The sequence below is a fragment of the Narcine bancroftii genome, chromosome 1 (genome assembly GCF_036971445.1).
Source record: "Narcine bancroftii isolate sNarBan1 chromosome 1, sNarBan1.hap1, whole genome shotgun sequence".
Taxonomy (NCBI): domain Eukaryota; kingdom Metazoa; phylum Chordata; class Chondrichthyes; order Torpediniformes; family Narcinidae; genus Narcine; species Narcine bancroftii.
Genome location: NC_091469.1, coordinates 83635200 through 83649847, shown reverse-complemented (window position 1 = coordinate 83649847; position 14648 = coordinate 83635200). Strand labels below are relative to the sequence as shown.

Sequence of the window (14648 nt, the reverse complement as noted above, 5' to 3'; positions counted from 1 at the left end):
GCATCTGCCTAAACAACTACTTGAACTTGAATCATTCCTTTAAGTACAGTAAACCCCCATCCCCCATATCCAGCACCTATAGGGATTAGGAAATCCCGGAGTTTTCCAGTTGCTTGAGATTGCCTATTGTGTTGAGTGGATTAGCGAATTAACCATTGGGGTCAATTTTAAACTTTTGGTTTTGTTTTTTTAACTTATTTCCCACATTTTTTTATTTGCTGATTGCTTGAGGCTGCAAATTAGTTATGCGGAAACTAGAAACTTTGCCCAGCACTTAGTTTAGATTCTTTAAGTAGCACAGCCTGATCTGACAGGTATGCATTTCAGAACCTTTGCATTTCTCTGTTTATGTTCGCAAAGTGTTCTCATTTTGGTTTTTTGTTTGCTTTCTTTCTAACTGCCTCTATCAACCCCTTGATCAGCTGATCTCTACATTATCCTCAAGGCAATCTTGCTCTCATCAATCAGGGAGATTCCCTTTGCCCATCCTTTCAGCTGCCTAACTTAAACTTAAAACGAATGTTTGCTCTCCCAGTTTTGATGAAGAGTTCAAACCTGGTTAATTCTGTTTCTCATTCCACAGATGCTACCTGATAATGCTGCGTGTTCCCAGACTTTTTTTGTTTGAGTTTCTTCATTTGTCCACTTGTCCTGATTCAATGAGCAATATTTGTTCATTCCTAAGGGTATTGCACCTCCTAGCTTTAATTGTGGATCTATGATGAGTTATTTATTTTGAATGACTGTTCTAGGTTTTCTAAAACCCCAAAGTGAGAAATCATGAGCTCAGATGCCAAAACCTGATTTGAATCACTTTGCAGATATGTTGTGGTAGATCAGGATGATTTTGCATACATTGAAGGGAGAGAGGAGTAACAAGGGGTTGGAGGTAGGGGTGTGTGTGCGTGATAGATGTAAGGTATCGGTTGTCCCCTACTTATGACTTAGACGACTTACAACCATACATACAACTAAAAAAACTCTATAATTTTTTTTAAATAAAGAAAAAAATGTGTTAAGTATAAAAAATTATGTGTCAGGTTCCAGGGATCCAGGGGCTGTTTATTTTGATGAGAGCTCTGAGACTCCGCTGCCACTGAATGTGTTCTATTTTCGGGACACGGAGGCGGTGGCAGACCCAGTGTTCAACATGGGGAAGGTGAGCTCAGGCCAGGTGGTGGTGGACAACAGGTCTTTCCAGTGCCGGGCAGGCTGGGCTATGGACGAAGTGCTGCAGCTCCAGTTTAAGAATGTGACAGCCTGGAGTAACATATGGACTTTCATCCATTTCGAGATCTAACCATCTGGTCAGAACGGAACTTGGACATATGTTGGGGACCATCTACAATTGGTTCAAGGGTTTGAGAGTGAAAAAGAAAAAAATCACTCAGAGTTGTAGGAGTCTAGAATTTGCTATCTAAAATGGTAGTGGAGACAGGAACTTTAATGTTTCAATAGACCCAAAGTGAACATTTATTGTGTCATAATAGAGCTACAGTTGCAGTCAGGAAGTGGGAATAAACTAAATGTCTCTTTTCTGCCCCTGGATGACCATGTCTCTAGATGAGGTAATGTAACCCAGCAGTAGTGGGGATTTTTTTTCAATGTACAAATTGTTCTTGGGTAGAGACCACCAAAAATAGAGGTCCTAATTGTAAAAATGAATAATGTGATAATATCAAGACTTGATATCAGGGAATTGTATTTGTCCATCCAGTCACACAACTTACCATTATTCCTGCAGATTTGGAGTCTTTTTTTCTTGTAATGATTTCATTTCCTTACTGTCCTTGGTTTTCTTATAAACAACCCATTTCCAGAGCATTGCTTTTTTTTCCCAAAAGTACTAAATTTCTTCATAAAACCTCTGATTCTTTTGCCAGTGACCATAAATAGATGTCCTGTGTTATGAAAACATTTCTATAGAAAGCTGTGGAGAGATACAACATGGATATGGGCCCTTCTAGTATGTGCTGTCTGACAAACACCCATGTACACTTATCCTGCATTGATCCCATTCTTTTATTTTCATGTTCCCATTAACTCCTATCAGATTCTACCACTCACCTGCACATTAGTAATCAATTAACCTAGCAATCCACGTCTTTGGGATCTGGGAGGAAACCAGAGCACGAGGAGAAAGCCTATATAGTCACAGGGAGAATGTGCAAACTCCACCCAGATAGCACCTGGCTCAGTTAGCTGTGACACAGCTAACATCTGCTATTCTATGATGTGGTGAATTAATGGTTGAATAGCATACTGGCTGTTAGACTTACAGTCCTAGTTCAGAATCAGCATATTGGAGCTAAAGGAGACATCATCTGCATTAAAGTTGATTGTTTATCCCACTCCGACTTGCAGGTTTGATTTTTGATTCTTTCTGTGCAGATTATCCAGAATGTGGTGGGAACAGGATTGATTGTCCTGGTGGCAGTTGGCTTCAAAACAAAACTGGCGGCTTTAACCCTGGTCATCTGGCTTTTTAGCCTCAACCTCTACTTCAATGCGTTCTGGACTGTCCCTACCTACAAACCCATGCATGACTTCCTCAAGTATGACTTCTTCCAGAGTATGTCAGTGATCGGAGGGCTCCTCCTCATAGTAGCCCTGGGCCCTGGTGGTGTCTCTATGGATGAAAAGAAGAAAGAGTGGTGACTGGTGTAATACCTTCAAAACTACATCCCTTTCCCCTCCCTTTATCTGTTTACCTCACCCATCCCTCTCTTCCTTGTATCCTAATTCCTCAGTGAATGCAATTTTGTACCATTTGTGATTTTATCCAGATTTCAGTGCATTTTATATTTGCATATTCAAGGTACATATATATTGCTCCACCTACTCATTTTGGTGCCATCACTGAACAGAGCCTTAATCTTTGACCTCACCCATTAAAATAAATTCCCACAAATATTCATAGTTCACACTTTTAATAATAGTGTGGCTGTGTAATAAAAGTGAAGCCCTCTTTCTAAGATAAAAGTTGAAGTAAAATTGCAACTTTGTCATTGTGTAGAGTGAACTCCCTTTTTGTATTCATGTCTTGAGAGAACTGAGAAGGCATCCAGTTCTATATTTCTCTTCGGTTACAATCTGTGGCTGTCAGACTGACAAAAGTCTTATTTAATTACTGCAGATTACATTTCAGTATAATGGTTAAGTTCTCAAAGGGTTGCAACAACAATTCTTAATCTGAAGAACACTTGCACGATTGTGTACCCTGTTGTACAAAAACCTTTGTGAGTGCCCCCAACAGCTTTTGTAATAGTTTAGGTTTGGGAGATCTAGTTGCAAACATATGGATAGAGATTTTTAACTACTCTTTACACTGCCAACCAAAGGTCTTCATCTCCCTCCTTGCCTTTCCATCCTTGCATCCCCCAGAGTAGAGGTAGGTGATTGTTGAGTTTACAATGTGTGAAAAGGATTGAAAGTGAGCAGTGCAGGCTATACAGGTCAAGAAGGTACTATCTATGCCAGAAAGCTTGAGTGCATGTTGATCTTGGTTCTATTGTGCATACGTGCACTGGATTGGGCTTGATTCTATTCAGTCCACCCTCCATTGCTGAAGATTCTGCTGCCACTCTCCAAGATTCCAAGTGATTAACTGTGCTCATAAAGCCCACATTCTAAAAAGAGACTATTCTCTTCAGATAGCCTAAGGGGAAACAACGAGAATCCAATTAATGAATGTCCTCTCTGAAAGTCGATTGAGGGCTTCAAAACATCATTCTGTAGTTGCCCTCAATTCTTGAGTGCTCCTGCTGTTGAGCAGTATGATTCTGGTGGGAACAGGAATGGGCTTGGACACGATGCCTTCTGTATTTAAATAGCCGACTGACACGCATTGTTCATGCTCACACCTGACAACTTATCAGCTTTAGGACTGGAAGTCCTTGGCAAGTCAACTTCAAGAACTGGGAGAGGAGAAAATAATTTATATAGTACAGCAATAATGATGGACACTTGCTCTTGAGACTGTGTGGAGTAATTTGTCAGTATTGGTCAATGTGCCTGACTGGGTGGAGGAAGAGTAACTCCATTCAGCTGGATTTTTTTTCACAGATCTGTGGGGGTTTTTGTTTTACACAATAAGTACATGGGAGGGTTGGATTGAGTGCCCCTCTCACATTAGCAGCCCTTGCCCCAAGGGCGACAAAAGCTGCAAAAGGTTGGGAACTTTTGATGCCTTTGGAAATTATGCTGTTGAATTTTGGTTATTGAAATAAAAGGTTTGATTCCCTTCCCCACCCTCCCACATTGTTGACGTGTGCAAGTCCCCCCCCCCATTTCAGGTTGTATATTGCTCATCTGTGCACTATTTATGGAGGAACTCGTTTATCAAGGTAATATTTTTGGTTAGCACCTCCCACATTCAACCAGCTGAGGGAGGGGCAATAATCAGCTGAATTCTTTTTTGCTCCTATTACAAGCCATCATCCCCCCAGCAATCGGAGATTTCATTAAATCAGGGAAATTGTCCGTCTTTAGGCTTGAATGTTACAGCACAGTATGCCTTTTCAAGAGGGCATGCAAGCCCCACATTTTTTTTCCCTTAAGAACATTAAATGTGTGAAAATCTGTAACTTTCATGGTCATTTATTAATACCCAATTCTTATTTCTGCTGTTATTGGGTGGATGTAAATTTCCCGACTGCTGTATTTTGATTTGAAGCCAAAGGCCAGTTTCTAGAATTATTCATCCAGTAAAAAGGTATTGGATGCAACTTGAGTATGTGTTTCAGCAAAATTGTAAAATAGATGGGATAACAATCATTCACGGTTACTTGAAGAAAAAAAAAACTAATTTAATTGAATTTACCAGATTTTGCTTTACTGTTTTTGTATAGAGAATAACAGAATACATCCTTCATGGCAAATGACATTTAGAAAATTTTACAGAATCAGTTCCATTTTCTAGCTTTGTCTTTTCTAAAACTTGATGACATTAGATTTTCCAGTGAGTCCCTTCCTCAATTTCTTCATAAAAGGATTCTGTTGAGTCTGAAAAAGGACAAGAGAAACAGTGACTGTGTCAATTGATAATTGTTACTTCCATTCTCCCATTTATTGCAAAAAAAAAGTGTAATGGAAAGCTAATTAGCCCCTTATCCAGTTCAGCCAAGCAAATCATTGCCTCTTTTCCACCTCAACTCCCATGTACCTATCATTGTTCTATATCCCTTCATGTTCTGAGCCAGCTACAAAACTAACTTTAGTCTTGAAAGTTAACCTACACATCCAGTACATTTTGAACGGTGGGGGGATACTGGAGCACCTGGGGAAAACCCATGCAGACACAGGGAGAACGTTCAAACTCCTTATTGACAGTGCCAGATTTGAACCTCAGTCACTGGTGCTTTAACAGCATTGTGCTAACTGCTACATTAACTGTACTGCCTGGTCTCTCAAACCACACTAAAATAAATGTTTTTATGAACTTTACTCAGAAGCTCCAGATTCTTTTATAATCTTTCACCAAATTTTTGTTTTGAAATCCAGACTGGATCTATGCCCCACTCCAGACTGATCTTCCCAGTTCACTCCTGAGCAGTCAATTAATTTAATGTTCACAGTGGGCAAAATGCTAGAGTCAAAGAGAACAAGACATCAATTAGGCAAGATTAAATATAATCAAATATATTGGGGATCAGGATACCATGGCAGTGCCAATACTTCAGATCTTTGTTTTAAGCACTTTGGATCATGTGAGATTGTGAAAGGTGAAGTGGAAATACAAATCAATGTTGACATCTCTGGTTTCTGTTAAACTCCTTCCTCCCCTGTCCCCTTTCCTCTAGTCTCTCTCTTACCTTTTCCCTCTGCCTCCTTTCACAGAGCCAAAATCAATTCTCACCTTTCCTCTTACCATATCCAATTAACAATTGTTCTTTGGTCTGGAGTCCTCCCCCTCCCATTCTTCCCCCTTTCTCTCCCAGCCTGCCTGCTTTTTGCTTAAACCTTGAAGAGCTCAGGCCTGAAATGTTGGTAATATATCTTAACCTCCTATGAATGCTGTGAGGCCAGCATTTACTGTACATTTTTAAATCAAACCCCCTAACAGGACATGAGCCAACTCATCTTGAACAAATTATATCTGAGGTTGCAACTTTCAAGCTGTGTCAGATCATATTCTCCATCTTGAGAATGGATTTTGATATCCAGGTGCAGAAATTATTACATTAATGGGTAGAGAAATCTAGTTAGACCCCAAATGGAATAATAACCATCAGTAGTGAGCACTGCATCTCAGCAAGATAAATGTTCATGCGGCAAGGGAGTGTACAATGATTTCAGTCCAAAAAAATTACATTAGGGCAGGTTATAAAGGCTCACCTTGTAGTCCCTCAGTAGAGAAGATGAATAGAGATCTAATTAAATGGTGTAAGATTAAAAGATGTGAATGGAATACAAAATAGGGGAGGAAAATCTTATATTGATTAGAACATACAGCATGTAAACTGGCACGTCAGCCCAACTCATTCATTCCAACCAGGTTGCTAATCAATGCACTAACACCAGGAAATGAGGAATCCCTTTCCTCTTCATCCTGCCCCTCTATAGTAATTCAGAGGGCCAACTAGACATTTCACGACAGAATTTTTGTTGGGAAAGATTAAGCTAGTGCAGGTAAATTATATGAATTTAAAGACCAACTATGATCTAACTGCACATCACAACAGGCTAGAGTACTCTTCAATATTCCAAAGAATTCAAGAAATTAAAATGGACCTGACACTCCTTTCTTGCTTTCGGCAAGCAGAGCTGCGATGCTTACGTTTTTCCGTTTCCTTGGTTTCTGTGTTACTACCTCCATCTTTTCATCATTGTCCTGGGTAAATGGGACACATTCATTTATTTCCGCCTCTTCCCCTACCTTTTGTCTGTTAAACAAGTGATCTGAAAGGCAAATTTTATTGTGGCAGTGAAAACAGTTCATAGATAGGGAGCTGGCTTAGTTCCGGTAGTGATTTGGTCAGGAAGATGGCACAGAGAGAGGAATTGCTGGGTGGGTTACATTGTGGAGGGGGGGGGGGGGGGGGGGGTGGCAGATAGTCAGTAATGGGATGCTGTGGCAGAGATTACTGAGTGACAACATGAGACCAAAGAGAACAGCACATGGGATTGGTTCCATAATAGAACATGTATTTGCCTGAAGAATCATCTTGATGGAGCTATGTTTTACAAGCAGAGATTCCAGAAACTGGGCATTCCTTGCAGAGGAGGACAAGGAAAAATGTTTTGACTACTGTGCAATCTGGAATTCATTGCTCAATGGAAGAAGATCTTGGTATTAATTGGATACACACTTAAAAAGAAATTTACAAATTTTTGGAGGAAGAGCAAGGCAAGAGAGCTCACTGGATAGTTTTAAAAAGGGGAAAAGTTATAATAAGAGAAAATAGCATCCTCCTCCTCTGTAACATGTGCCTCATGGCTTGATCACCAATGGGATTCAGGTTAAATCCCACTTCTTAGAAAACTGAACCAGACAAGGCTACCAGCCACCATTATCACAGCCTTCTACAGGAGCTCTTATCGAGAGCATCCTGGCTGGCTGCATCACAATACTTGTGCTGCATATGTATGTTTGTGTTGTGTGTCTGTGTGTTTTGCACCGAGGACTGGAGAATGCTGTTTCATTGGGTTGTACTTATGCAATCAGATGACAATAAACTGACTTGACTTCAAGGTTGCAATATCCAAGCAGCAACTAGGAGCCAGTGTGTACTCACCTGGGTACAAGTCACTCAAACTGTCATCTGAGAGATCATGCTCACTCCCACTTTCATCCGCCTTCCAGAACTTATTAGATTTGTCATCAGATTCTCGGTTCCATGTTTTCTTCTGGGATAGGCATGCCGGGACAAAGGGGACTCCAAGAGCTGCACACTCCTCGTCTGGATAGATACAGGGACACAGCACCAGGTCAAGATTGGTCCCAGTCACAAAAATTATTTACACAGAGTGCTTCCTAAGAGCCAGTTGCTGGTTGGGGTCCATTCAAGATGATAAGAGGGGTGCTTTTAGATTAAAGCTGTAAGTAACAAAGGACTCGCTGCAACAGATATGCAAGTAAATCGCAAAACAGATTCAGCAAACCCTGTTTGAGACTGCCTCCACCAAAAAAGGCATCTGTGAGATTGGAATCTTAACCAAAGATTTGGGGTGCAAATTAAATACTTGGATATAAACTCTAAAGTTTATTCTAATTGAGGTGGTATGGATTTACATGTAGAGAACAGTTACTGAGGGTGAGTTGTGGATTTTGCATTACACCTGATAAAGCCTTCAGCAGTACATAATTATTGAAGCCTTAAAATTATTCACTGGGTGACTTTCCCCTTTCCAATTTTAATCCATCTCCCAATTATCAGCCTTACATGGCAGCAGACTCACATTTCTTCAACGCTCGCTGGTATCGTTTCCCATTCACGTGGCGTAGGATGTGCTGTGGAATCTTGTTAATGTGACGAATGGTTAATTTACAGAACAGTTGTTGTCTAAAAGAAAATACAGGGTGAAAAAACATTTTTATCATTCATACTCCCTGGATGCCCCAGGTGTCTAACAGCCAATGAAGTCACTGTTAAAATTGCAGGAAATTTCTACCTAGCAAGATTTCTAATATTTTTTAAACTTTAATTTTACATTTTTAAAAATGTAGACATATAGAACAACAACAGGCCCTTCTGGCCCATGAGCCTTTGTCACACAATTACACCCAATTGACAATAACACCCAAAAGTTTTGAAGGGTGAGAGGAAATCAGAGCACCCAGACGAAACCCACATAGACAGAGAACATAAAAACTCCTTACAGACAGTCCCAGATTAGAAACCGAGCTCCTGGCGCTGTAACAGTGTTGAGCTAACGGATTCAAAAGAGCAACTGGATAAACCATATTACAATTACAGTACGGAAACAGACCATCTAGTCCATATTGATTTAAGTGATCTGTAGTCCCACTTGCCTGCACCCTGCCCATAACCCTCCAATCCCCTCACATCCATGCACTTATCCAACCTTCTCTTAAATGACAAAATTGACCTTGCTGCAACCACCTTTCAAAAGGTTATTCCACTTAGCCTCCACTCTGAATGAAGAAGCTCTGTCTCACATTACTTATAAACTTTTGCCCCCTAACCCTCAACTTACGACCCATCATTCCAATGTCCCCTACCCTCAAGAAGAGCCTATTCATATCGACTCAATCTATCCCCCTCATAATTTTAAATACCTCTATTAAATCCCTCCTCAACCTTCAATGCTCCATTGAATAAAGACCCAGTCTTATCAATCTTTCTTTGTATTCTAGATACTGCAATCCCAGCAACATTTTAGTAAATCTTCTCTACACCCTCTCTACCTTATTGATATCCTTCCTGTAATTTGGGGACCATAATTACACAGTATTTCAAATTCAGCCTCACCAATGCCTTGAATAGTCTGAATGTCACCTCCCGGCTCCTATATTCTATGCTTTGATTTATAAAAGCTAGCATACCAAAAGCCTTCTTTACCACTCTATCCACATGAGATTCCACTTTCAAAGAACAATGAACCGTTATTCCAAGATCTCTCTGTCCCTCTGCATTCTTCAATGCTCTCCCCTTCACTGCATATGTCCTGTTTTGATTATTCTTCCCAAAATGAAGCACTTCACTGTTATCTGCATTAAACTCCATCTGCCACCTTTCAGCCCACTCTTCTAAACAGTCCAAATCCTTCTGCAGAGGCAATGGCAACATATTCATTTTTTTTTCCCGAGGGATAAACATTGTCTCAGGAGTAGGAATGAAGGTCTAGTAGGAATGAGCTTTGGGCAGGTTTAGCTGGGTCAGTGCACAGGGATATTTATTTGACATCTAATCCATGCTGTGGCCAATCTGGGAATGTTTAGTGCAGTAAGATGATTGCACTGAACCTGCAACTTACGGTTCTTTTGTGCTGGGCACAATGTGTGGCTCAAATTGACTGTAGTTGAATGGCTCTTTCATCATCAGGCGCTGGTACCTCTTGCCGTTTGTGTAAGTCTGTAGATCAGACAAGCGATATGGTAGCTCATGCCCAGTCAGAGAACATTTCACCTGAAACAAATTTACAATTCAATGAAAATATACCATCTTTTTATCATTTCATTTTTTTTCCTTTTGAAGTTATCAAGTCAGCTTGGCCCAATTGTTTGCTTCTTGATCCCTAGCCCTGGAGGTCATAGGGCTCAAGGTTGTCCGACATGCAGAGCAGCACTTTCAGAGGAACCATCCCCTGCTTAAAGAAAACACGACATTATCGGCAGAGAAAGGGTAGTTCTCTGGTGAACTGAAGCAACAGTTCTCATAAATCTAAAAGTACAATGGTTGGGATCTTGCAGTGTACAGTTTGCACAGATAACCCACATTCCTACCCTTGCTGCGCATGCGACCAACTTTTTGAAAAGGCAAGGCATTGTTGTTCAAGAGGCCATTTTAAGGAAACTTCACAAGAGTAAACACCTTTTTGACCTCCTTTGAGGGATTGAGAAACCCACTTGGCCTCGTGTGGTTATAGACAGAATATCAGATTTCCTCCTTTTGCTTACAGAGGGATGAGAGACCACTTCAACCGATCTGTGAAAAGGGTTTTAAAGTTCCTGAAGAAATACCGCACTCTACTCGATGGACCCATAAAAAGGGATTTAAAGTTGCAGAAGAAATACTGCAGTCTACTCGACTGATCCACAAAAAGGGTTCTAACTGGAGAAGAAGGCTCTTTGCTTATACCTTGAAAAGGGTTCGGCCCTGAAATGTTGGAAATATCTTTACCTCCTATGGACGCTGCAAGACTGGCTGAGTTTCTCCAGCATTTCTATGTGTTTTCACTTTAGCTACAGGGAACTATTCTTCCCTGGTTTCATTCTGAAACATCTGATTACCTGAATGCTTCTCCCCTGCCCATACGGTTTATCCAGTATCTCAAGAACTGGCCCTTCTCCTTTGCCCCATCTTTCAACACAAAACACTCCTTCAGTATTTACATGGATTGGTTTTACTTCATCACTGGCTTCTCTACCATGTCAGACTACCTGTCCACCATTCATTGTTAAATGAACTTAACATTCCTACAACCATTAAAAAGAGCAAATCCACCTTTAGTGTCTGCTGCAAACCCAGTTCACTAGTCACACCTCTAATTGATCCTGGCGCCTCTCCAAATTGAACCCAAATCTTTGCAGCATCTCCCCCACCCATCTGATGTCCACATGTACCCCCATTATGGCATGGTAGTTCCGGTTACAGTTTTTATCCCTTATGGATTTCACAATATGCTACCAAAAGAACTGAGATGTGGAATAAAAATGTATTCTTATGGAATTCAAACAAGGAAAAATAAATGCAAAATCCAAAAAAAAACTTCAATTTTTGTCAGTCAAGTCAAACCAAGTTTATTGTCAACTGATTGCACAAGTACAACCTGATGAAACAGTGTTCTCCAGTCCTCAGTACAAAACATCCAGACACACAACACATACAGACAAATAATGCATACGCAGGACAAGTAGTCATTTATATAAATAATAAATATGTGAGCCTCAGACAGATAGTGTGAGCAGTTCCTTTGGTCATTCAGCATTCTCATTGTGGGAAGAAGGGTCCATGTTATGGGAGGGGAAAAAAAAAATAAAAAACAGCTGTTTCTCTATGAATACCAGCCCTCTGTAACATGGGGGTGAATTGTACAAGCTTATTCATGTCATTCAACTTCCACCTCCTTCTCAACTCATCCAAAACCCTTGGTACTTCAAGATGTTGACTTCAACAAGATGATCTGGAAGTTAATGGGCAGCTACAACAGGCTGTGCTGATCTTATGCAAGAGAACAAGCAGTGCCCTCATGGAACTGCAAGCAAGATAATCCATTCCTCCTTGACCATTTCATCCTATCTGCAGTCTTTGGCATGCTTGAATATACTCTCCTCTGCCAACACCTCTACCAGGGCCCTAAGTAACTAAACTACATCAAACTGGTGAGGCAATTCCTGGAAAATTGCTTGGTCTCCTGACCTAAGTAATAAATGCCCCGGGACAAATATAATACTTCTCTGGTTCCTATGATAGCAGTTTACTAAACAAATAGAGACTAGGCAGTCTTGGTTCTGTTACGAGCCCAGAGGACCCCAAAACCCTGCAGCAATAGAAATTCACCAAGACAAATGATTACTTAAACAAAAGTTGCTTTTAATTATCTCTAATCATGAAAACAGGACCAAACTTTAACTTACTACTATTAACTTAACTCCCTTCTAATTCTAAGTGCATGTTTTCAAATGTGTAAGTTCAAAAGGTTATTTGATTCACAGTCCAACCTCACTTCTCACTCCTCCAAATTCACCAGTATCAGGCAATTCTTATACTGTGCACAAAATTTAACATTTATGAATTTCACCAAGCTTTGGTGCTTGAAAGGTAAATGGTTACCACTCAGGAAGGTTCTTGTCAATTTTCAGGGAGAGATTTGTTGCTCGTTGGACACAAACTTTCTTTCCGATCAGCCATGTCAGTGTCTTGCCGAACAAACTTGCCCCATCAGGGTTTTCCAGATGATAACCTCTTTCTTTCAGGTTACCACAGAGTTCCTTTTTGTTTCTCTTATTTCAGAGTGAAACATTATACAGCCAGCCATCTCCTCTTGTATGAACCACAAGGGCTTTGACCAGATTGAACTAAGCACTCACAACCCATCTTTTCCACAAGCTTGCCAGATTGTCATGTTCCAGTCCCTGCTGCTGAACTGTAGAACCGAACTCCTTCTCCCCTTCATCACATGACCCTCCCAGAACTGCAAACTATACCTGGACTGCAGCAGCGGACCCAATCCCCCGAGCCCGCCCATCTGTTGCCCCCCCCCTCCCAAAAACAACAATTCATCACTCCACAGCATGTCCAACCAACACCCACTCGTGAATTCCCGATAGGCACCCCTCAAAGTTTTTGCAAAGGCAATGGGAGCCTGGACTATCTGGTTTGAGCAGAGCTCCACCATTTTAAATGAGGTCTGTTTTGAAGTGTTGGTGAATTTGACCTAACTAAAAAGCCCACACTATTTATCTCCTTTAAAACATATACAATATATTTTATACAATATAAAAAAGCATAATCTGTCACAGTTCCTATCAAGAATTTAGGTGATCTCAATGAAACTTGTATATTAAAGAGTTCAATATTTCCTCTGCAAAGGACTAATGTTCACAGTTTCAGAAATTGGGATGGATTAATGACTGCAATGAGAATTGTTCCACGTATTTGGAGGTGAATCTTTGGAATTCTATTACAAAAATAAACTGCGACAGGAATTCTGCAGGGTAAGCAGCATTTGTTGAGGCAAAGAGATGTTCGACATTTTGGGTCAAGACCCTGAATCAGAACCTCCAAAGATCGATCTCTGGTCAACCCGTACAATGATGACAATAGATATTTGATAACAATGTTCTTCATACTTTTGGAGACTGATGAGTGACAGATGAAGTAGCAATATGAACAGTAAAGCAATTCTTGCTGAATGGTGCACACTCAATATCACCAAACCCAAAAAGCAGATTGTTGACTACAAGAGAATATAAGTGTATAATCTAGTGATCATTGGGGGAATTAGAGGTGGAGATGGTGTGCAAATTTGTTCCTCACTATCTTGAGGATATTTCTGGACCCAACACACATCTTGAATAAAGCACCTTGACTCCTCACGAGTTTGCAATGGTTTGGTATGACATTGAAAACCCTGGCAAATTTCTACTGAGGTATGGCGGAAAATGTGCTGACCGGCTGCATCACGGATTGGAATGCCCCTCAGCGCCAAGACCTGCAAAAGGTAGTGGACACAGTCCAGGATATCACAGGCAAAACCCACGATAGAGAATATCTCTGGGGAACACTGCCGTCAGAGCAGCAGCAATCATCAAGGCTCCTCATCACCCAGCACACGCTCTGCTCTAGATGCTCCCATCAGTAAAGAGGTATCGGGGCCACAAGATTTGCACCACCAGATTCAGAAACAGCTGCTACCCCTCCACCATCAGTCTCCTCAACAACAAATACAACCAGAAACTTATTTAAGGCCTCTTACTTCTGCACTTCATTGTTTTTTTTTAAATTGTATTGTTCAGTTTACATTTCTTTATTGTCTACATGTGTAAATTAAGTACAGTGTTTTGGTAATTCTGCCTCGACTGCAAAAAAGAAATCTCAAAGATGTGGCCATGTATATACGCTGACAACAAAAAATCTAAGATTTGGAATAATTTGTTGAAAGATACAGGTGCAGGAGATTTACACAGAACTCAGCAACACCGATCGCTACAAATGGGAACTAACACTGGGAATTTAATTATGAGACTGGATATTTATTTACAAGGGCAAAGCCAATAGATATTAATCTCTCAACTTCCACCTCCAGGTGTTTACAGGACACGCCGGGTCTTTATTACCAGTGGGCAGCCGACAGCGGTCTATTTACAGGCTCGTACTCACCCGATTGTTAGCACAGAGCTGCAGGCTTGGATGTTGCTGCAGGAAGCTGGCAAGGTCGGAGGACGGAGAACTAATGCTGGAAACATTTAGCGCCTCCATTTCTGCAAGGCCGGTACCATTACAATCGAAGAACAGTAACTT

At 40.8% G+C, this 14648-nt stretch overlaps 2 protein-coding genes across 4 annotated transcripts in view; one reads left to right on the top strand and one right to left on the bottom strand.

Annotated features, from left to right (window-relative positions):
- surf4 (surfeit 4) overlaps positions 1–5445 on the top strand; it is a 24447-nt gene extending 19002 nt beyond the window's left edge. For all 3 annotated transcript variants that reach the window (XM_069931590.1, XM_069931581.1, XM_069931619.1), the window contains exon 6: positions 2392–5445. In XM_069931590.1, the coding sequence (XP_069787691.1) occupies positions 2392–2658 (267 nt within the window). In that variant the 3' untranslated portion in view covers positions 2659–5445. The remainder of the gene's footprint in view (positions 1–2391) is intronic.
- Positions 4808–14648, bottom strand: surf2 (surfeit 2). The gene is made up of 6 exons (XM_069931630.1): positions 14508–14648; positions 9940–10091; positions 8401–8504; positions 7737–7901; positions 6779–6900; positions 4808–5004 (listed from the first exon to the last, which is right to left on the bottom strand). Exons 1-6 carry the CDS (start codon positions 14604–14606, stop codon positions 4933–4935), a joined length of 714 nt encoding a protein of 237 aa, XP_069787731.1. The 5' UTR covers positions 14607–14648; the 3' UTR covers positions 4808–4932.

Coding starts and splice junctions, on each gene's coding strand:
- surf2 (XM_069931630.1), bottom strand. CDS start 14,606: ATGGAGGCGCTAAATGTTTCCAGCATTAGTTCTCCGTCCTCCGACCTT. Junction 10,092..14,507: donor AGCTCTGTGCTAACAATCGG/GTGAGTACGAGC, acceptor AATTTGTTTCAG/GTGAAATGTTCTCTGACTGG. Junction 8,505..9,939: donor GTGCCCAGCACAAAAGAACC/GTAAGTTGCAGG, acceptor ATTTTCTTTTAG/ACAACAACTGTTCTGTAAAT.